Source organism: Populus euphratica, unplaced genomic scaffold (genome assembly GCF_000495115.2).
Source record: "Populus euphratica unplaced genomic scaffold, PopEup_1.0 scaffold73.1, whole genome shotgun sequence".
NCBI lineage: Eukaryota > Viridiplantae > Streptophyta > Magnoliopsida > Malpighiales > Salicaceae > Populus > Populus euphratica.
In genome coordinates, this window is record NW_011499895.1 from 1,132,338 (window position 1) to 1,156,568 (window position 24,231).

Below are 24,231 nucleotides of genomic sequence, written 5' to 3' on the forward strand. Positions count from 1 at the left end.
TATTCTCTGACTTGGGAGAGATTCGAGACGTGCCGTTCTGTTGCTAGACGACTTGTTGGCTTTCAAAAGGACCAGTTCCGAGTTTTCACACGACATGCCGTTCGTTAGTGTTTGATTTGTTTATCATGTCAAGAAAATAGCATAAATTTGTAAGCTAATCGAGAAAATTACTAAAGGAAAAGGAGAATAAAAAAATTATTTTCTATATTTAAATAAAGAATAAAGTGCATTTCAGTATGTTTTAAGCTTCGATACATTCAGCACAAGATTACTTGCCCATAATATTTAAATCATAAAATGTATTACATTGAGGATCATGCATAGATGTTTTCTTTTGCATGGAATTATAAATCTATGGAGGGGGAGGACATGGCATCCCTTTTCTGTGGTTTGGTTAACACGTGAATACACAATACATCGCCTTGTAGAAACCCTACTGGTTTTTACATTATCCACTAGGAATGGCTGACCAAACTCCACTGGATCAGTCAAGGTAGCAGCATTATTCTACCCTCTGCACTTCCAGATTCTATGTACATCATATATTGCATCTCTGTCAGTTTCCTGTATTGATCTCCTCGGCAACCATGGAAATGGTCTCTTCGGGAAAGATCACTCTTAACCTTGAGGTTAAATTCAATCTTTAAGTCATTTCATTTCAAGACAAGTAGCGTTGATGTTTCAAGTACCAGAGTGCCCCTTCTGCTGCATCCTCTGCTGCAGCTTTCTTTTTCATCCGAGGAGACCCAACACATTCAAAATTCATTTCTGGTGCTTCTTCTATTTCCACAACCACCTTGTAAGTGAAGCTGCAAATGCATGAATTCAGCATGTTAAGACAAGGTCCAATTAATTCAGGAAAAAGGAGGTCGTGCCTCTACAAAGAATAGCAAGCTACGGGACATGACACACAGGACTGATGAATTTCCATGATAGATATATTTCGCTGCCAACAAACAGTGAAACAGCAGGAAAAGAAAGGGGAGAGAAGAAGAGACTGTGGTTGGGGGTCATGTAATTTGAATGAGATTCCAAGGGAAGGAGCATTCCATGAGATGCTACTTCGAACTTAAAAACAGCCCACGAGAATTTCCCAATGTTGGGTACCACTTGTTCGTGATGGGCAATTTAATCTGACCTCCATCATCTCATGTCATGCACAAACTGTCTGATTCAACAGAAAGGGGAAAAACTCCTCCAACGAATTCTCATTTATGACATGCATATAACCTAATAGTAACTAAGTCGAAGAAAAAAAACTCAGTCTTTAAAGTTTAAACCTATAACTCTAATTATTCAATGACATAAAAGTTCTCAGTGCAAACAGTTTTCAAGATATATAGGTCAAGATTCACCAAAAAAAGAAAGATCAGACTTACGACTTTAAGTGACTTGGTCCTTCTTCAGTGCAGCATTCAAACAAAGGAGGTTTCCAACTGTTAGCCGCACAGATTTCGTGCAAACGAGATCTGGCTGTTCCAAGGTCTACTTTACCTGAAAAAAAATTGCAAATGTCAGAATCTCTGTACTTGTAGGCATCCTGCAAGTATGATAAACATGGCAAACCTGTGATATGCACATCTCTGTCACTTCTAAGATCTCCAGTAGTCTCTCTGTGCTGCCTTCCAGTGAAATCTAATGGAGATAGAGACGAAGCATCAACAGCTTCAAAGCGGGGTGGACAAGAATTTCTCACTTCATAGCTGCAATTGATGTCAAAAGGTTCCTGTATCTTCGAGTTTTCAAACACAGGGGCATCAAGAGCTACATCTATAGGAGTCTCATCATATCCTATCAATTTGGCTTCCATCTTCTGGCTATTCCTTAAAACCTCCTCCAAAGAATTAGTCATTGGTATGAGGCCTTGATCCTGCATATCAGAGGTAATATGACCTTCAGAAAATGAAGTTGGATAGAGGACACATTAAGAAGATCAAATAACCCCTTTGTGCATAGTGGCATAGGTGTCAGGTGAAGCATAGTAATGGTTCAATTAAAAGCAGCAATAGATTCATGTGTGCACGAGTCCATGTATTTAGCACCAACTTGTTTCTTATTTTAAGGAATCACATATCAAATTTTCTTAGATCTACACCATTGTCTTGCAATTTTGAGGTGCAATTCCTCAATCTCTGGTGACTTCAAAAGCAAAGCAAGCATGTGTTAGGTGACACTCCAGAATATGATTTTATATTACTCTCTAACAGCTTTCCTAGTGCATATATCATTAACTAGAAGCCTCTCATCTTTACAGGAGTCATAAATTTATGTAATACCATGCTAAATGCTCATAAGCAATATTTAGAAAACAAATGCAAAACAAAAGCTCATTTATACAGCAAACGTGCATATTCCAATGCTAAGCACTGCTTCTTAAATTGGATTTGCAGACAAGTGATTCTGGAAGTGGACTCTGTTGTTGAAAACGTGGATCACACAGAGCATGCAACAATAATTAGCAATTTGCTAAATATATGTTGGACTTAAAGAGTAACGGGTTTCTTAATTTGGGGTTCCATAATTAAATAGCATAAAAGCTTCCAAACATTCAATCAGTTGAACAAAAGAATGCTCAGGACTTGAAAAAAAAAATAATAATAAAGAGTTTTCCTATTGTCCATCATATCTCCTCCCACTCCCAACACCTCAGTTTCCAAATGTTCTTTAGTTTAAACATTCTTGGCAGCTTTAAAAAAATAGTCAGAAGAACTGACATTACTTTGTTAGCATTTTGATGGAAAAACATGATTTTACATTAATTATTTAACTTTACTATAAATGGTGCCAGGAAATTGTTCTTTAAGAAAAATTTATAACTTAAAGTATCTGATTCAGTTGATAATCTCAGAGCAAGAATTAGTAATTTCATAAGGTGATGAGCAGGTAAAAAAGATCCACAAGTATACAGGTTTTACCTTCAGCCTAGCATATATTTTTTCTGAAGCCATTCTAATAGCCTCTTTTTTATTTGAGTTGCTCGCAGAAGCAGATATGTTCATATCTTTACCACTCAGTGTCACATCAACTGAAAAAGTCCTGCCCTTCTTCGATGCTGGAACCTCAAAGTCCCAATTATGAGACTGGCAAAGTTCTTTTAATTCCCTCACAGGATTTATCTGCAAATTGGAAACTCTTGTGATTGGATCCAAGAAGGATAGCATTATCTTCCAGATGCGGTTCAAATCAAATCCCGTGTCAAGAAGAATGGCACCCACAGAAGACTCTACCAAATCACCAAGAACCTGTATTGGTAGCAAGATTATACAAAATTCAGAACTCCACTAGAATTGTAAAATGAAAATCCATATCAATAAAATATGCAGTATTAACAGAGCTCTAGCTGCTCTCACTAGGCACCACTAATATTCCTAACTTCAGAAATCTTGTCATCGGATATTGAACCTCAATATTCAAATGGTTTTGCCAAAATTACCATTTCATAATAAGTATATTACATGATAACTTAAATAACAAAAAAAATCTTGTCATCGGATCCCAGTCCCACAAAGTGGAGTAGAGGATAAGCATGAAAGAGCAAAGCACAACCCTCTAAGAAAATGTGACACATTTTCCAATTATAAGAACCACCACAAAACACATATGAAAGCAGCAAAGCCAAAGAACCAAAAGCATAGCAGTTCCATAGAAACTCCTTTTCCATCACTGGGACCTTGCTCTCAAAATCTTCAGTCCCTTTTATCTAGACACCTTAATTCATGCTTGACAATTCTTTTAGAAGAGTTGATTTCCAAACCCAACCAAGGATTTGGAGAAGCAAATTGGTCAGACGGCAAGCAAAGGTTTTTTCCTGTCCAACCTCACCTGAACTCAGGTTAAAAAAACTTGTTCCTTTGTCTTCTTACATTGCTGTTTTCAATCATGATTCGGAGACTTGAATGTTTTCTGTAGTGAAAACTGGGAAAATATTCAAAGGGAAGAAGTTCCATCAGGTTGCCAGCATATGATGTGTTACTGAGGCCTCTTATCTTGTTGATGATGCATGACATGTTCATCAAATATTAATTCAGTTCTTAATTTGCAAATATCCATTAACATGCATTCATGCATACACAATCATAACTTTGCTTGCTCAATTTGTCTATCTATTTAGACATCATTTGGCATTACCTTTCATGTGTTTTTTTAAAATGTTTCTTATTTTTTAAAATCATTAAATCTATGTACTTTCAAATATATGTTTTGAATGATTTTAATAAACCATTAAGAAACATTTAAAAATTCATTAAATTAATATTTTCTGAATAAATAAATGCTTTGTGTCGTATAATAAAACACTTATTTGGAATCGCATTTAATTTGATTCTTGTTTTTGATATTTTAGTGTAGAATACTTTTTAAAAATATATTGTACTTGAAAAAAATATAAAAATAATTATTTTTTCAAGATTTTTTTATTTCAAAACAATGTGTTTGTTTTTTAGATAGTTTTTGTGGTTGTGGTTTAAGAAAAGCAGTTAGATGTGGTAATTGGATTTAGATACGTGTTTTGTAAAAATTATAGTTGAAGTTTATGTGTAGCAAAAAACATATATAAAATGTCTAGTGGAAGTATGGTCGCGGTTGTTTTTCAAAGTGTTTTTTTACTTGAAAATATATCAAAATAATATTTTTTTATTTTTTAAAAATTATTTTTTATATCAACACATCAAAATGATCTGAAAACACCAAAAATATATCAATCTGAAGCAAAGAAAAAAATTAAAAAAATTCAATTTTTTTTAAAAGCATTTTTGAAATGCAAAAACAAACAAGGTTTTATGAAACTCAAGTAAAAAAACATGTAAAACTACGTTTCAAACTCAATTTTTTTGTGAACCCCGCAGTACAAACGCAGTTTGGTTTGTTACCAAACATCTTGCAGCGTTGGTTTCACTACAAACGCAAAAGCTGGTGAAAAAAAAACACAGCCAAAGTATTTAAAAGGCACATCTTGCTTCCTGTAACAGACATCCCAATTTTACTTATTTGATTAAAAAACATAATAATTTAACTGGAAAACCCTAGAAAGTGGACTAGTGGAGTGGGCACTAGCCCCGTAAAGTTAATGATGTTTACCTTTGGGCATTTTGGTCCTTCCAGCAGACGCCTTTCTGATTTAGGTGTTCTAACAAAGTCCACAAATTTTTTTATGGCTGCAGAAAGGGCATCGGAATCGCAGATAAGATATTCATGGAAAGATCGATCAACAGCTACACTGGCAAAGGCCCTGTTGTTCACCAACACTGATCTCAGATCTGTCAAGTGACCTGGTTTCATTTTTGGATAGACTGAAAATAGATATGAAGTGATCAAGTAATCCAAGACAGCATCTCCAAGGAACTCCAATCTCTGGTGGAAACATCAAAGTCATAGCAAATTGCAGTATCATAACACCAAATTCTCCAAATTAGTTAGTTTGGAAAAAATTGTGAAGGACAGAAGGCCATTTCTAGCCAGTTTCTCAATTGAAATAAGACCTGGTTACTCAATTGAAAATAAGAGTTCATACCTGATAGCAACCCCCTCCATTCCTGTGGGAAGGATGTACAAATGCCTGTAGAAGGAGACCTTTATACAGGAACTGATGCCCCAACAAATTTTCAAGGGTAGCAAGGTCCATGGAAGGATTAAGCATTGCATAGGTCCTGCTTGCTTGGCAAATATTGATAACTTGTGAATCATCAAAATCCACTTCAATACCTATCCATCTAAGAAATGCAATTGCGGCTTTAAAGCCACTGTCAACTAGAAATGCTCCTATGAGAGCTTCAACCACATCAGAAACTGTTTTCTTATGTAGCCAATGGTGACCTTTGCTGCATCTGACTTCACTACCCTTTGCTTGGCCAGTCACATGGCTTCCACATTGAGAATGAATAGTTCCTCTTGATTCCTTGGTGCAAATTCTAGGGCAAGGACGACCCAAAGCAAAAAATTGGTTGGGATCAAATGGTTGATCACGAATAAATACCTAAAAAGGGCTGAAACATATCACTTAGATGTTGAAACAAAAGAAAAAACTATTCAATATCAGAGCATGATTTCTTTGCAGAAATTGTTTTGTGTGGCCATAATGAATATGTACTGTTAGTCTAAGGAAATGTATTTTCCTAACATTTCAACATAAAGAGCGGTGGCCGACACATTAAACACATGGAAGAGAGACGAAAAAAAGCAAACAAGACTCCTTTCCAGTATGACTGTCTAGGATTGTCACTTGCCCGCAGTTTTCATTAGTTAACATCAAATTTTACCCTTTAAGCCTTTTTGGAGAACAATCCAACAACTTATAAATGCTAGATATGAGAACTCATTTTTTGCAATTTTTTAGGTGATGTCAAGTATCAAAAAAACAAAGATAACTATTTGATAGATTAAAGACTATAGATGACTAATTATACAGATAATTTTCAAAAATAATATCATACCTGTAAATTGTTCCTACTTGCTAGCTTGAATAAATTGGAATTCTTAACAGCATTTGATCGTTTCCTAGTTAGCTCCCCTTCATCAAGGGTATCATGCAAAAGAAAAAAATGCCGACCAACAGCAAATTTGAGGAAAGCATCACCAAGTGTTTCAAGTCTTTCAAGAGAAAGACGCTCCTGACACTTCTCTGTGGTGAGAGCTTCTAAAACCTATAAATTAAGTAGCAGATGTTAGTGGCAAAGGCAGTTCACCTATATGTGGATAACTTAGCAAATTGCCAGTAGAAACCCAATGTAAAACAAGATAAGCAACTGCTTCTCAAGACCAGTACTCAAATTATTTTATGCAGGGAGAGCTCTTACTCTATGGGCGGTAACTTTATCTCCTTCAGAGAACGAAGCAGATAATATGCATTTCAATTCAATGGCTACAAGCAAGTTTTCCAAGCGGTGCATAACTGATGGAAGTAGAGAAATAGAACTCCCAATGTCTTTAGAGAATCCTATTATCTTCAACTCACAAAGCTCGGGAGCCAAATCAACAAAGTGCTCATCCAGTTCTTGCAATTCTGTTTTAGACAAAAACTAATTTACAAGAAAAAACAAACAATCACACACACACAAAAAAAAGCACGCGCACAGAAGTAAATATCAGTAAATAAATTTGACAGAGTATCCAGAGGAGGAGAGATCAATGAAAGACAGGAAACAAAAATAGTGGATGCTAGTTCCCTTCTCAATTCGGATGCATCATAGTTTAACTCTATTCCACTAATTTCAGAAGCCCTAACCAAAGCAGTAAGATGGCCACCTGTCATTTCGAATGCACCAGACAGGCAGATAACCCCTATCTCAACTATAATGTTCAGGCTAGATATGAAAGAGGCCAATATTACAACTTCAAATTTAGTGCACAGTCAAACTTATTGTGTTTTCTCATGAAAGAGATTTTTTGGTCCCTTTTCCATTAACCGGGTCAATGAAATTAGAAGTTGGAACCAAAAAAGAAAAAAATCTTGAAGTTTCTTCTCTGCATAATTGCTCCAAGTGAATAGATAATTGCAGATTCCATACACCTTCAGGCAACATGCATAACAAAAATGAAAAACAAAAGGAGAAAAATAGAAGTGAAAGATTACCTGAATCCCCTTTCTTTCGGTTGCATAGCAAGTTGTGCAAACAAAAGAGTTGTTTTGCACGCAAAAGAGGTTGTTTTGGATATCTAAGATGAATGCCAAACCTAAAAACAGGGAGTTTTTAGTTTAAATTTTCATCAAATTTCCCTGACATTGATGCTGAAACTATCCTTGGCATAAGAAGAAATAAGGACAATATAACACATAATGTTTCAGGAGGAAACTATAATGAAAGAGGTTGTGCTGGATATCTAAGATGAATGCCAAACCTACTACCAGGGAATTTTTAGTTTAAAGTTTCATCAATTTTCCCTGACATTGATGCAGAAACTATCCTTGGCATAATAAGAAAGTAAAGACAATATAAAACAAAATATTTCAGGAGGAAGCTATAATGATTTAAACATATGTGGTGATATTTAATAAACCAAGCCACATACGTTGTTTTTAAGTGATCCTTATGACTCAGAGTGTTTGAACCTTTGCATGGACTGTCACCATTCTTTTCAGGAACAACGTTAGTAATGAAGTAAAATTTTTTCTGGTGTGGAGTGTACACTAAACTATTCTCAACATCACGGATACTACTGCAGCCATTAGCAAGTTGCATGCAATCACTTGAAGGAAGAATTCCCTTGTCCACAGCATTGGCTGGATTCTTGAAAACAGGAGATGATAAACATCGTCTGATAATCTCCCACTCTACAGTCACTCTCCTTTCAGAGACATGAAAAATAACAGGAAGCAATAGGTAGAAGGTTGGGCATGATTTAGATAATGCATCCTTTCCCAAGGGAACATATTCATGAACAAATTCTGATCGATCGAGAATGGCCTTGAGAAACAACTCTTGAAAGTTTGTTGCATATGTGATCTGTATATATACAGCCAGTAAATAGATGGAACAATGTTAAGCATGACATTTAGTAGCAAAACTGTGGTTTACCTCATCTGTACTGAATTTTGAAAGTCCTGATGGGACAAGCTTTGTCATCACAGATCTACCTCGAGCCAGGTGAAGTTCAAGACTCATTTTATCAGCCTCGAGTGGGAGTGGTGCCTTCAGAAAAAGACCAAACTGCTTATAGATCCTGTCTTCAGGAACAGGACAAAATTCAATATAGTAAGAGTTAAGGTGGATAGGCTTCTCCAATTCAGTCCACGATTCCTTCAGAATAGCAGGAACTAGCATCTCGTGTAGTTCTCCTCGTGAATCCTTGTCTGCCAACAAACAAAAACATTATCGATCCAACAAACTGAGAATAAATCGCAAATGAAGAAAAAGAATTTTTAAGTGAGTTGTTAGATTCAACCTTCACAGATATCTGAATCAGAAGACACTGACTCCAACTCATTTGTGTCTTCTTGTTGTGGCAAAAGAAACTCACTCAATGCACCCAGTTTATGCAATTGTTCAATGGCTTTCAGACAAGCATCTTTTTTAGCAACTTCTATTGATGATTGAGGTGTCCCGACTACATTGTGTATGGGAGCATTGGAGGGTAAGATTATGTGGCAAACAGTTCCTTCAGAATCATCAAAATAAAAGAATTTTGGCTTGGGGTCGAAATACCTGCAAAAGAAGTATCAATGATCTCACTAAATATTTGTTGGAACAGCTGGAAATATTTCAACAAAATATAGTCAAATCACAATTTTGAACAAGAGCATACTCGTCATGTGGGAGTTTTGAACAATAGTGCTGCAGTAATGAGATGCTTAATCCAGAAGTTATGGAAGCGCCAGTTGCATGAACTTTATATATTTTTTCCTCAATACTATCAAATGTCTCCCTTGATGTACGGTCACATATTTCAATATTCATCCGAGCTTCATCTATTTTAAATTTCTCTATCAAATCTCTCTCCTTTTGGTTTCCACTGCATTACTAAGAAAATTATTCTACAAAAAAATAAAGTAAAACTAAAACAGCACAAGGAAGAGCTTATATTATATACACACTATGCTTTAGAAGAGCACCTGTCCACCAAAAAAGCATATTCAGATTGAGGCATTCGTGCACGACCCCTTGATTGTATAAAGCTGGCAACAGTTTCTGGAAGATCAAATCGAATCACAAGACAGCATGTCTGAATATCAAGTCCTTCTTCACCAACTTTAGTTGCAAGCAGTAAGTTCAACTGCCAAACCACCAAAGCCATGAGAATTAATAACCAGTCTAAGAGTATTTGGGGGGGGTTGGTTGGGGGACAGCATTAACGCATACCACAACTCTAATCAGATAGATGTTGCATTAACACATACCACAACTCTAATCAGATAGATGTTGCATTAACACATACCACAACTCTAATCAGATAGATATTCCACACCAAATCTATTCAAAATGTGAACAGTTATGCTACATGGCTATCCAGTATACTATTCCTGGTAGGTACCTCTAATCAACTGGACCCGGGGGTGCATCCTAAAAGAATTGCTTCCTAGATGTTTTTCCTTTTTTCTTTCATGATTTCTCAAGTCAGCTTTCTGTGTAGGCATTATTACCACATTATGGCATAATGACAAAGCACGTTCTCAAGAGATTCAAATCTGAGTAGTGGGCTGACGACAGTAAAACTCAACTGACCACAGCATATCCAACACTTTGCTACTTGCTTTTGTACTCGATAGGTTAGCATACTCTGTTCTGTTTCCCTCTTATTCCTGTTTCTTTATTGCAAGACAAAAGAGATCAATAGCTCTACTACTCTCATTGTGATCTGATTTCCTGCTAACAATCAAAAACCTAAAATCTAGGAGTTTCAATGCCACAAAAGCTTAACTCAAAATATTTAGGCGGCCAGCAGATTTTTTTTTTCAATTCCCAATGAGTTAATTAGTACTTCAAGAAGGATCCTAATCCTTTCATAAAAAAAATGTATAGTGATCAACTCAGCTAAGCCTCAATACCAAACTAGTAGAGATTTCTTACATGGATCCTTTTCTTTTGATCAGTTTAATTTGGAGCCAAACTTTCTTACCTTGTGATGCTAAATTAACTTCTACCAATTCAGTCCACATTACTTTCAATCGAACACTCCCCTTCCTCAATCCCACATTTCCATCAAGGCACTCTTCCTTGCTGATGCATCCATAAAAGTCTGCACAAGACATGGTCAAACCATCCCAGGTGACCATCTGCACACAATTCAACTACTGACACTCCTTGAATAAGTTCACAATGTAACTTTTCACTCAAGAAGTAACCTCATAGGATGATGTCAAAGACTCGTAGAGCATATTGTATGGTTTCACACAAAACAGAAGTAATTTTCTTTTTTAGTGCCCAGTCAACCCCATCAGCTAATATGTAAGATGACAACAGAAATGACCAAGGCTGAAACATTACAGGCAATAAAGCAGTACCTTTCCAGTCCGGAAACTCTCAAGAATGACATTCATTGTCTTTCGTGACATACTCTTCAGTCCAGAGTGAACCCCAACAAGAAAATCACACTTCCAAGATGTTAAAAACTTCAGATTTTGTAGGATGTGTGATAGTGATCTTGCAGTAACAATCCTATTGACAAAAACTATACACTTCATATCTGGTTGTAACCTGAAAAGGGAAATGAATATCTTTCAAAAACCTGGTCATTTGTATTGATTGCTGATCGACTAACGTACAACAGGTCAATAACTTCCATGAAACACCAAGAGGAAAGCTTAGTTGAGTTCCATTCAAACACAGACAAATAACAAATGAAACAAAATCAGATAAGAGTCTTGCCATCATCAAAACCTTTTGGTTTGATTATGGTCCATAATCATTTTAGTTTTTGCTGCTGGAATCATAGTAACAAGAAAAAGAGAGAGAACCTGGGGAAATTGTTATTGCAAATTACCCTTCAAATTAATCAAAGGATATATATAGGTCAAAAGCTGTTATCCGCATATTATTCAAGTATAACACGTACATGTCATTTTGAAAAGGACCAGCACATAATTACCAACCTGAAGTTGGAAAGAATTTCAATTAGGCATAAAAGCTTTCTTGAGAAAAATGGCTCCTTTAAAACCTCCACCTGTGATACATTGGATGTGACACCATCTACAAGAACAGAAGAAACAAGATGCTGATAAAATGCAACAAAAGTAGCCGTTGAATTTCATACTTAATTCATTTGAACACCAATCATAACAGATTTTCAATTCAAAATTTCAAATAAGTGGGAATAACCATGCATGATTAGAAGCACAAAATAGGGTTATATATTTCCAATACTACAAAACTAGGATGGAGTGCATAGCCAAGTTTGAAAGCTGGGACCAGAAAGTGTTTCTAGTTCGGCTCAGTTTTTACACATACTGTTCCCTTTTTTTCCCTATAGATAGAAAAAGATATTTATTAGAATACCATGAGAAAGAAGTACATTGCAGGAGGAAGATAGCTTTAATAGTTCTCTACTTCATCCATGATTCAGCTTCTTTATGTTTTGGGCCTTCTAGCTTTAGTGATATCAATGCAGTTACCACTATGCTCATTTACATACAATGCCATTTTGAACTGCCTGATCCAAGTTCCAACTGGAACTGCTAATCTTACCACCTTGGACAAATCACGGAGGTGCTAATTTTATGCATTTAAGACTAATACACAGTAAAGAAAATTATCATTGCTCAAGTTGTTATGCCTACAAACCAGGACCATACTAAATTAGAGAGCATCTTTGTGGAAAAAGCAATCGATTATCAATTGATATATTGAAAACATGAAACTTCCCAACATGTACCTAGTTAACAAATTGTTTTTATTTCTGGCTATGCATTTGTTTCCATAAACAATAGTTCTCAGCCCCAATGTGCTTGTCCATTTTGAGGAAACCCGCACTTAAACTAAACAATAATTAAGGCCAGATATAATAAAGCAACAAATCCAAGGGAAATAACAGAACATTGATTTTTCAAATAAACAATAATTATATGCCATATCAAAACAGAAAGGAAAACATGCATTAGGATACTGAGCCGTACTCTAATTTTCATTTTTATTTATTTGAGCAAAATCTCAAATTTGACTATTATTATCTAGAAATATGTTACAGATAACAATGGAAGAAAACAAAATATGAAATACTTATGATGTCACTTCAAGGCCTCAAACTCTAGGGTAGGACCATTAATGATTGGCCATCCACTGTAAACTTGAAGCAGTTAGACTCCTATGTATGATCATGATATGATCATGATATGATCATCATGGGTAGAAGACATTAATGGAAGCAGTTAAAAATAATCAAACATCAAAATACCTCTTGTACAATCAGCGGCAAAGACATTTGCAGCTTGATTTAGGTATCTATCACACACGGAGACATCGCTAGTATTCCCTTCTGCTTCGATCAATGCATTCCACTCAGAGTGATCACCACTCAAAAGAATATGACAAGCCTTCAGAAAAAATGGGGGGGGGGGTAAATTAAAACTTATCAAGTACTTCCCATTGAAGATCAGCAAGCGAAAATCTACTTAACACAAACAAGTTACAGCAGATTGATGAAATAATTATCCCAACAATGATAGTTCTCCTACACCCCCAAATCACCAATCAGTTGCTACGTCTTGGTAAGTAAATACCTCACTTTTCAATGATTATAAATGTTTCATTTCAAAAATATGTCCAGACAAAAAAGATTTTAGTTCTACATCCTTTGCTTGTCCCACCTCAAATACCAACAGCAACAATCTCCCAAAAATTACATTCTCAACTCCCTTTAAAAAACTGATCATCAAATCCACCCCTCTTTCATAACCAGATTAATCACTGTGTTCGCATGCAAATGTATAAGGATTATGCTTCATTGCAATTTGTTGCTGTTATCTGTATTTCAAAAAATTTGCATTCCTATATGTAGGCAACTATTTCAAATAGGAAATTCCATATCAAATGTTCAAAAGATCATAGCTGTATAAATGCTGAGCTTGGATGTTACAGAATTGAATAACAAATTCATGCCGAAACCAAACTACAGAACATCTCAATAGAACAAATATAGATTAGCATGCAGGGAAAAGAAGTAAAGGACTAGAGCAAGCTAAACTTTGAAAGGAAAATTATTGGTTGAATGTTACGTGAACATACCTGCAAAGCTCCCCAAAGGCCAAGATTTTCCAAACAAAATATGATATTTTCATGCATTCTGATAAGCATTCTTTTTGTGCTTCGAAGACTTTCAAGACTTTGGTTTCCATCTGTTTTCTTGCCAATTTCCACTATGCACTGTTCTTATCACAAAGAAATAGCAAGCAATTCACTTCAGGGTGAAACAAATTTATAATTGACAAAAACACAGTTACCTAAAACACACCTGGCGCTTGACCCCCTCAAGTATATTATAGTAAGCCTCATAGGAGCTAGAAGTGCCATTTGCAACAGGACCATACAGATATACTCTAATTACAGGAGATGCTACAAAGCGTTCCAACTCTTCCTTGTCTTCAACTGAATACACCTGCAAAATGGCAGTGAAACACAGTGATGTCAACTATAGATAATGTGGAACACCAAGGTCAGTACCACAAAACAACCAGCCACCATCAAAACAAACTTTGGCACAGACTAGTACACAAAATTTGGATCAAATATTTCCTACTCAATACTTTATCCATTTTATATAGTTTGTGAACTCAGCACATCTGATAACCCAGGGTGTCATATATGAAGAGCTTTAGGATTTAGGACCAAGCTTTACTTTCAAAAAGTATATTCTTTTATTAATAGTTAAAAGGTTAACAAGCCATATGCTCTGCAACTTTAAGAACTTTCAATGAAGTCATCAAAATTCAACAAATTCAAAATGAACTTTTGAAAGTTGCAAATCAACCTATTTTAAGCTCAGATATCAGAAAAAAGTTGACCTATGTAAGCTTAACTAGGGAAGTGCCTATGCATGCATTCCCTGAATCACTCTCTAAGCAGCACAGGACCAAAACGAGGAAGAAAAAAGTTTAAACATGAACTTTATTTTTCTTTTAACGAGGAGACTGCAACTTCCAACAGAATTTACAACAGATTGATGAGCCATAAATGCTTTCCATCTTTTATTTTCTGAATTACATTGTAATGTTACAGTAGGAAAGAATCAGAAGCAGAATAAAACTCTCTCTAATAACGACTGAATATGACTGGAAACAGAACTGCTCATGCACTTAATACAGTGGCAAAACACTGGTGAAATAACAGAATATCTTGCAGTATAATATTTTATAACTAAATGCAATCTCTGATAACATATCTCCCAGCAGAAGCCCAGACTGAAAACTACCATGCAGTTTAAAGCACACACATCTACCACATACAAGGCATGGATATTCCGCACAAGGCCAGAGCTCATCTTTAAAAGAGTATATATAGTTAACAGGCCTTTGAAAATGACTATTTTGAAGAGAAGGAAAAAACAAGCACTACACATATCTTATCCAAATAATTTTAAAGTTGGCAGTTTTCATCGCCTACCTTAGCATCAAGTAAATTTTCAAGACTATTGATGCTTCTTGGTAAATTTTCTCGACTAGAAGCACCTGGAAGATAACACATACACAAGAATTTAGAAACCAACAAGTTGAAGGAGGCTAATATCAAATACCTGAACCACACAGCAAAAGGCAAATTGTGAAACAATAGAATACGAGTATTTTTGAGAGCAAGGAAAGGATCTGAGCATAAAAGTGCTAAGAAGAGTAGAAAGAAACTTTGAGATTGTAAAGTAGTTTGCTAGTCAAACACTTTGCACTAGAATTTTGAATTCCTGACAAGTCTTTTTCAGCCTTGTTTTTTTCTTCTATCCTTGACATCAAGCCACGCAATGGGGCATATAGATCCCCTCCTATGAAACTCAAATTCTAATGAAGACTATAACTGACCCAACTCTCAGGTCCAGCTCAGGAAATTTTAGAGCAAGTATTTGAAACCATGGCACAGGTAACATCCCACTTCATAAATATGTTTCCCACATGAGAAACTAAAGGTACACTCCAACTAGGAAAATTCTAACAAAAAAACAAAAGGTGCTAAAATTCACACCACTGAAATTTATACATGTGTATTTACATTTATTGCATGCTCACATGCACAAAGATGTAATTACATTTTCTTTAAAATTGATATAACTCTTGCTTTAGTAACTGTGATGATAGAGTAAAGCTAATTTTACCAAATATTCTTTCCAGTGTCTCATCCAAATGATCTTGCACATTGAATGAGTAGATCTCATAAATCCCGTGGTTCAATTTTTTTCCAGAAGTGATATCACTAAATATCTTTCAGTAGGATTAGCATTACACATTCTGAAATATTTGATCTGCCACGAATATAATTAATGCACATTGTATTTGGACTTGATTTGGCAGATTACATTTATTGGATTGAACTACAGTCATCAGAGAAAGTAAGACAAGAACTGAAAAATCATTCCAGACTACCAAGTGCATTTAAGTCCCAATGCATAGTTATCACATGGATGGTCAAGACAAAAGCGAACACAATAGATGCAAAAGCAATATCAGCATAAATTCTCTGCTAGAAAAATATGTAGGATAAAAATGAAAAAAAGGATAAAAAAATACTAAATGATACATTGAGTGCACATTAGGTGTGGTAATTCAAACGCATCAACCTTCTATATGTCCAATCACTCTCCTTTTCTTCATCTGCAGAATCTTACTAAGAACATGAGGTGATGGAGTAAGATTTCAAGGGAAGAGTGTTTCCCTATATCTAGGCTATTTGAGAAGAAAATATTTAACGACTAATATCTGCAAAAGGATGTGGGAACCACCATTTGCATATGGTTGCATCCATAACCCATGTTTGTCTCAATATTTATTGGGAAAGATTTACTCTGTTATCAAAGGGATATTTGGCATATGTGTGTTCCACACTTCTCAATTGCCAAGGAGTCTAATCCTTTCTGTTTTTCCTTCTATCTTTCTATCTTTGTATTTTAAACTGTTCCAACAAATAAATATGCAAAAACACTTGTCTTTTTACTTTAGTGTTAAATTGAAATAGAAGAAAAAAATATTTGTATGTCACTCAATCTTTTTACAAGGGAGACCTGCACATAGAACCCCTGTATTCAATTAAGAAAAATAAAATGTTGCAACCAAACAAAGTAAAATCAGCATTTTCCTTTTACTTTTCTGAGCTGAAAATTTACATCAGTTATACAGTAACCAGGATAAGATTCATATCCCCACAATATACGCATTTAAATATTCTCAACACTTTGATGTGAAAAAGAAACCAGACACCTTGATACAAAATGCAGGAATGCAGTACCTTTCCCCACAACTGGAGATGCAGTCATGCCAAAGATACGGGGAAGTTTTCCATCATTAGTTTTGTAGAAGACCTATACAATCATTAAGATACCAAGTTAAACAAACCAATAACAAAAGGACATATATTTACATGCACATGCCTCTGTGTCTGTGTTCACACGTACAAACACAAATTCATGTAGCCCTTACTTTCATGATTTGTGCATAAGGATGACTGCTTTTGACTTGAGCATGATGACACTCGTCAAATATCAAAAGGGCAATTAAGTCCATCTTGATGAAGCTGTGACTTAAGTTATACAGTAGTATCTGAGGTGTCATGACAAGAACCTGCATAGATCAGTCAGGAAAAAAAAAACTATTATCCCTGGATGATACTGAGCTATCAGAAACTGCTACTTAAATTCAAAGAAAAGAGTTACATCTTTTCAAAGTGGCTGAAAAAGTAAAACAATAGATATAAATGGTTTGCATCTTTTCTCACTTGAGATAAGAGAAATCAAAATTTAGCAAATGCCAATGAAGCGCATTAAATTTATTTAGGGCAAATCAGAGTTGTCTCCTTCAGAGTACTCTAGTTGTTTATAGAAATCTGATCTCATAGAAAGCAACATGCTTGTCGAAGGTAAATTGAAGATTAAATATAAGGAGCAAGAAAGTTTGGGTCTGAAATAAATGAATAAACTTAGTAATGAAATTAATTAACTAGTAAAACTACCTCATATTGTTCAATCTCTTTCTCCCAGCTAGAGTGGGTCTTCAATCGATTGGTGTTTCCGCAATAGATCCCAACCTTGAAATCAGTAGAGTCCTCTATAACCTTGGCTTGCTGCAGAAACAATATCCATTCAATTCAAAACCAGTCTGTAGGCTGAGAATGTTTAGCCTTGGCATTGATATATCAAACAGAGTTGCAAAATTCACCATAAAAAAAAGAGAACAAAAAATTTGCATGAATATGCTCACATAGCTATTCCTTTTACATAAATTGAATTGTATCTAAGAACTGGCACTGTCAGGACTAAGAGGTTTTTTACCTGAGAACTGAAAGACTAGGGTGGTATAGATTCATATGAAAACAGATCACATTACTATAGAAAGTCTTAACAAATGCTGGGACATGGAATAATCATTTTGGAGGCATTATAACCATAGTGAATGACGCACAGTTAGAAAATGCATTTTTTAGTGTAACATGGAAAGAAAGAAACCAGGCTAACAGTATAGATCATCTAGTTATCAAGGATCATCTAACTAATTTAATATATGGCTCAATACAGCTTCAGGGCTTCAATGAGGCAATTATAGAAGTTTTCTTTTTCACTGATGTTCTTGATAAGCCCTGCCTCAGAGCTGCTTCTGAAAAGGTAAAATCCAGTAAACAAGGCTTTGTGCTTCATTGTAAGTGATAACAAGCAACCCACAATGTCTTTTTTCATTGACACATGTACTTTATGAAGGTATCAGCTCTTGAGTTAGTCTGGTATTGGTTTGGTACAATATAAAATAGTGACTGCCTGGTTCGGATTCAATTCATCTACTTGTAAGCTCGCTTGAACGAGAGCTAGATCCATTGAAGAACTGGACTACAGGATGAAAGACTATGTTAGTGATACAAATAAAAGACCATGAGACACAAGCACTAAGCCTGCACTTTTTCACTTTCATTTTTCATTTATTACTCTCCTAAAACAAGATTCAAACCATAGAACCACTCAGCCCCAACCCTGCCTCTTTGCCACTAAGTGCCTGTTTGGGAAAGCGGGTGCGGCTGCAGTTGCAGTTGCACCAACGCCCGTGCTCCCAAAAGTAGCCTAATCCCAGTTCCAAGACACATTGCCACTGAATACTGCATAGCATACCAGTTGATAACATATAAGCTGCAACATTTATCTTGAAAGCATACATCATCCAAAAATCAAAGAGTAAATCAAGGAAAAAGTACATTAGACAAGAGAACCTCACCTGATGAACAAGGGCAACAGTGGGTGCAAGAAAGACACAAGCACTCTTCTGAGGTTGCCTTATCAAGTGACCCATTTCGTATATAAGCAGGACAGCAATGTGAGTCTTGCCACAACCTGTCCCCAAATACACAATTATATTCTCTTCCAGAGCTTTCTTGCATAATTCCAACTGATACCTGAAAGTTCCAAAAACCAAAATACAAGAAGGGAAAAAAAGGAAAATTAGCCGAATTTGCAACTGAAAATGCAAAACCCCCCTTTATAGAGATTCAAAAGGATTAGCAAACAAGGTCTACATAAGATCATCAAACCACAGAATGGGCTTCTCTCAATTAACTTTTCAGTTTCTACTTTCTAGCCCTTTTATTTTATTTTTTAAAAGAAAAAAAAAAAAGCACCATCTCGATCGTTGCGCCCTTTTATTTTATTTTTTAAAAGAAAAGGAAAAAAAAAAGCACCATCTCGATCGTTACTTCACTCACGCACACAATTAACAAAATATTGATCCAACGTAACCATTTGGTATCCAACAAAAGCCAAATACGTTAAAAAAAGAAGAAGAAGAACCCATCCTTTTTTTTTCTCCATTTTCTCACCAGCCAAACAGAAAGTAACGAGCTTTGACCACTTCAAACACAAAAATTTAGCCAAAAAACCATGACCCGAATAATTCAATGAAATAGCCAAAAAGAACCAATTCTCTTAAAGAAAAAGAAGTCATCTTTCGTTGTCGTCCATTTTCTCAACAACCAAACAAGAGAATAACCAACTCTGATCACTTGAAACACAAGAACTTACAAAACCCAACAAGAAACACGCCAAGAAAACGGAAGAAAAAGAAAAGAAACAACAGGACAACCAAAACCCACCAACAAAAACAAATAAAGAAAAGAAAAACAAAATTAAATGACATTACTTTCTTGCCATTTTTCTTGGGTCTTTCTCAGTCTTCTGAAGTCCACCAACAATCGAAGACGACACCACACGAGCATTTGTACCGCCAACGGAGAGAGAACTATGTTCACCAGTAACATGACCGCCAGACATGGCTGGATGAGTGTACTCGGTGGCACCGTGTGAATTGTGAGTTTCTGTCTCTTTCTGTATCTCTCTCTTGTTTTCTATAACCAGACTAATGTTTCTGCGCCATCGTTCTTTCCACGGGGACGGAGAAAGAGAGAGGGAGAGAGATTCTCTGCTTTTGTGAGAGGTAGTGGGAGAAGGAAAGAATTTATGATGTACTTGCTGCGGGTTGAAGGCAAGCAAGAGCTCAGAAAGCACTCGGGGAAATATTTTCAAAAAAATTGACTTTATGCGAAAGAAGGGCGAAAATGTGTAGTGGGGCGGAGAAGAAATTGCCGGAAAGAAATCTGTATAAAATAAAGTATGGAATTACTTGGTCAATTTCCCAAAGGTCTGTCCTTTGGTAGATTGATTGAGGAGTGCACTTCGTATGTCGAATTATTTTGTGTATTCTTGTAATTGTTTTTTAAAGTATTTTTTATTAAAATTTTGAAAAAATTATTTGTAAAATCAAAATATCCAAAATATATATAAATATTAATTTTTAATAAAAAAAAATTAAATTTTTGTCCTTAATTTTTAATAAAAAAAATTAAATTTTTGTCGTCTCCAGGCGGCGCCTTGATCGAACAATTACATCAGGGGAGGGTTCTCGGAGATCCGTTGGTGGTCTTAAAGCGTGATAACATGACATGCATGTCGATGTGGTTAACAAAACAAGTAAAGATCGGAGGCAGTTTGTCCGTAGTAGAAGACAACGTTTTTCCATTCGTGTGCTGACGTTTCGATTCGCGCTCAAAATCCGAAAGCCTTGGTTTTCGTTACGGTTTTTTTACACGATGATGTACTGATAGAGAATGTAAAAGTTTTCGTTGCTTAATTTGTCTGCAGAGTGTTTTTTTATTTCTCGTGCGGGATTTTTTTTATAATTATCAAATTTATTGTCCAATTTAATCTTTTAAAACCGATTGATTATTATTTTTCATGTATAATGCTTGGGTTTAATAAAAATCTTGGGTTTTAAAAAATTAAAGGTTAATATTTCTTTTATTTCATCTTTTTACATTAATTTTTTAAACAAAATTAGTGTTATAGTTTTATTCGATTTTTGTTTTATCAAATTATTTCAAAATTATAAATTGTTATATGAGTTTGGTAGATTAACCCGAATCAGGTTATCTTTAATTTCTCAAGTTATTTATCTATTATGCACCGATTTTTTATACTTTTATTTACTGAGTTTCGCCCTTTCATGTAAAATAAATGACATCATTTTTTTGTTTTTAAAAAAATATTTTTTTTCCTATGTTATTATAGTTATTTTTTTATTTGTTTACCATCATTATTTTTTTCATCTAAAGCTATAACCATAATCATTGAGTTTTATTTTCTTAATAAACACTTGCCACATCTAAACTATAAGAAGAAAACTAACACGGACATGCAGAATAACATGAGCCCACTTCTAGTATATAAATATTTCTTAAGTCAATTCACATTTATTTTGTTTGTATTAATATATTAATGGATGTAGAAATTATGTCTTTTGTAATTTTTACATGCATTTAAATTTAAAAGAGATCTCAGCAAATTTATAGTGCGATAAAATTTAATTTATAATATATGCATAATTTAGACATGTTCCATTTTTATGGTTTATGTATAATTTGATTTATTATCATTTTATCAAAATTAGAAATGCAGTAATTGTTGTTCTTTTTAGGGCATTCATGCATTGTCTTTTACTAGAGAAAAAAAAAAGACAGAAATTAATTGGTGCGAAGTACATGGTTCAAAATAGTAGCACATGATTTTATTCGAGGGTTGATGATTGATAGTAAACAAAAAGTTTTTTTTCTTGTTGTATGGATGTATACATATTGTCCATGATGCCAGAAAATGCGTGATTATATCATAAATTGTATTATTAATGTGTTAAAATACAACACAATAAAATTTAGTATAGCAACCATTTATTTAGATATATTGGGATATTGAGTTCTTACCTATAAGAGTGGCACAAATCATTGTTTAACAAATAAAAAATGAGCATGAAATATGGTTGTAATTAGAATTTTTTTCAAAACTATTATGGATTGCAATTTGGAAATGAGATTGTGATTGTTTTTCAAAATATTTTTTAAGTAGAAAAGGTATATCAATTGTGATTGTTTTTCAAAATATTTTTTACGTTGAAAAAGTATATTAATAATATTTTTTTATTTTAAAAAAATTATTTTTGATATCAGCACATCAAAATGATTAGAAAATATCAAAAATATATTAATTTTGTCAAAAACACTTTTGAATAATACTCTCAAACAAGTAATTTATTATATATTTATAAGTGTTTTAATACTGCAACATATATAAAAATTAAGCTAAGAATAGGTTTGCAACACTACATCATCAAGTCAATCAATATATTATTAGGTCTACACGTATCAATTAATTTATTCAAAACAATAATGTTTTAATTTTTTTATGTTAACCCAACTGCGTTTAGACTAGGTTTTGATAAGTTAATATCTTATTTAATTTAACTAACAACTCCATTAGGTTAGATTTCAAGTTTTAAATTTCTCGAATCAACTTGTTGAGTTAAAAAAAAATTAAAAACTATTATTTAAACCATCGAGCTGACTCATTTATATCATCCTACTCTTTTGGAAAGATTTTTTTTTCTTTTCTTATAAAAGAGGATAATTTATTGAAGAACAGAGCTAAAACTTACCGCACTCCAAATATAACATATTACGTAGCTAACAAGGAAGGTGGGATAGGGGACCCTATAAAGTATTAACATGCTTAGTGACGAGGCGAAGATTTACACTCAAGAGCCCAGGCCTAAGACAAGGAACACAAGGTAAGGACCAAACCCAAAAATAATAGGATACAGGGTGAACTCGGGGGCTCGGAATCCGAGTACGAACCATATTTCTTTATGCTCGTCTATGGTGTGTGCTCCAATGCTCATCTAAACCTAGGATGGACACCATGATTTGCAACAAGCCTAATTGATCTAAAAATAGATAGAAAAAGCTCGGCCTTGATTATCTCTACCTACTCTCTGTATAATTAATACTTAGCATCAAATGCTCCCACGTCCTTCTACCATAATTAGGCCAATAAAACAACATTAGGAATGTTCGTGTCCAGTGTACCACCAGCCATTATGGGTTGTTATCCTAAATTATTTGTATTGCATTATAGTATCCCCCACTCTACCTTAGTTCATAGCTATATAAATGTTCATAAACCACGAGACAAGGTAATTTTTTACGTTATGATTTTTAACATTTTATTTTCATCCATTTCATCGCATTTCCACAACATAGAAATACTACACAACAACTAAGACTTTATTACACCTATAACTTTTCCAACTCTTGCATCAATAAGCCCTTTAAACCTAATATAAGACTTAATTTGCATGTATTTTAACACAAAAAACTATTTAAAAAATAATCGTAATTACACTTAATAAATTGAATAATCAATATTCATCATTTTAACCCATTTATCAACCTTGTAAAGACATTAATATTTTAGGATTTTTATCAAATATTTTAGTTAAAATCAAAATAGATATTAACTAAAATATTGTTTTTAAACCAGAAAGAACTAAAATCAGTTGTGTTTTAAAAACACAACGGTGTCAGTTAAGCACCTCGAGTACTTTCACATATGAAGATATGGAACCACCCAAGGCTGATGATCAGCTGCACACCATTTTCCCCCCACCTAACAAGACAACCCTGTAGCGGAACTAGGTATAAAGTTAAGGGTGCGATGTATGGAAACCCTAGATTTTGAGAAATTAGTCCTAAACAATGAGAATTTAAATTTAAAATAATTATTAAGAAATATGTATTTTGCATAGCTCAAAAGTTATGTATTATCTCTACAGCGTTTCCTTTATTATTTTATTTTTTAGCTTATCCTATTTTTTATTTTTTATTTTCACATTTACAGTTCCGTTCATACTACAACCTGTCAAGTGTTCTCAGGTTGGCCCTGTGATATGAAACCAGTGGCTGGCTCGTTGCAAAAATTGGCCGATGAAAAGGATGGGCATTGAGAGGCGGCGTAGAATCTGATGCCTGGAAATTGATTAGTGGCAGCACGTCACCTCTGCTTAGAATACTCTTCTCCAACATATTCGCTGTCTTTATAATTAACACGAAGCTTCGTTCATCTTGATTCCAGGCCCCAAAACTTACAAAATACGTTTTGGGTCGTCGTCACAGTTAAGTCTACGACGAAGATCGGCGATACCAGTCAAGGCAGTGGTTTTCTAGCAGGAGAAATTTTATTAGGGAACAGAAATAAAGTTCTGGAAATCTCATGTGTAATGAAATGTATTGAGAAATTTAGTGTGGATCTTTTTAA

At 34.6% G+C, this 24,231-nt stretch overlaps 1 protein-coding gene across 1 annotated transcript; it reads right to left on the minus strand.

Annotated features, from left to right (window-relative positions):
• Positions 1-187: 187 nt before the first annotated feature.
• Positions 188-20,254, minus strand: DCL4 (dicer-like 4). The gene is made up of 25 exons (XM_011035175.1): positions 19,733-20,254; positions 18,815-18,992; positions 17,568-17,678; positions 17,039-17,179; positions 16,848-16,920; positions 15,024-15,088; positions 13,876-14,019; positions 13,650-13,787; positions 12,820-12,958; positions 11,522-11,618; positions 10,934-11,126; positions 9,545-9,705; positions 9,238-9,444; positions 8,878-9,137; positions 8,511-8,785; positions 8,005-8,438; positions 7,568-7,668; positions 6,792-6,997; positions 6,429-6,638; positions 5,510-5,971; positions 5,077-5,349; positions 2,916-3,242; positions 1,567-1,870; positions 1,380-1,494; positions 188-809 (listed from the first exon to the last, which is right to left on the minus strand). The coding sequence occupies exons 1-25, from the start codon at positions 19,861-19,863 to the stop codon at positions 659-661; spliced, it is 4,896 nt and encodes a 1,631-aa protein (XP_011033477.1). The 5' UTR covers positions 19,864-20,254; the 3' UTR covers positions 188-658.
• Between the last annotated feature and the right edge of the window lie 3,977 nt (positions 20,255-24,231).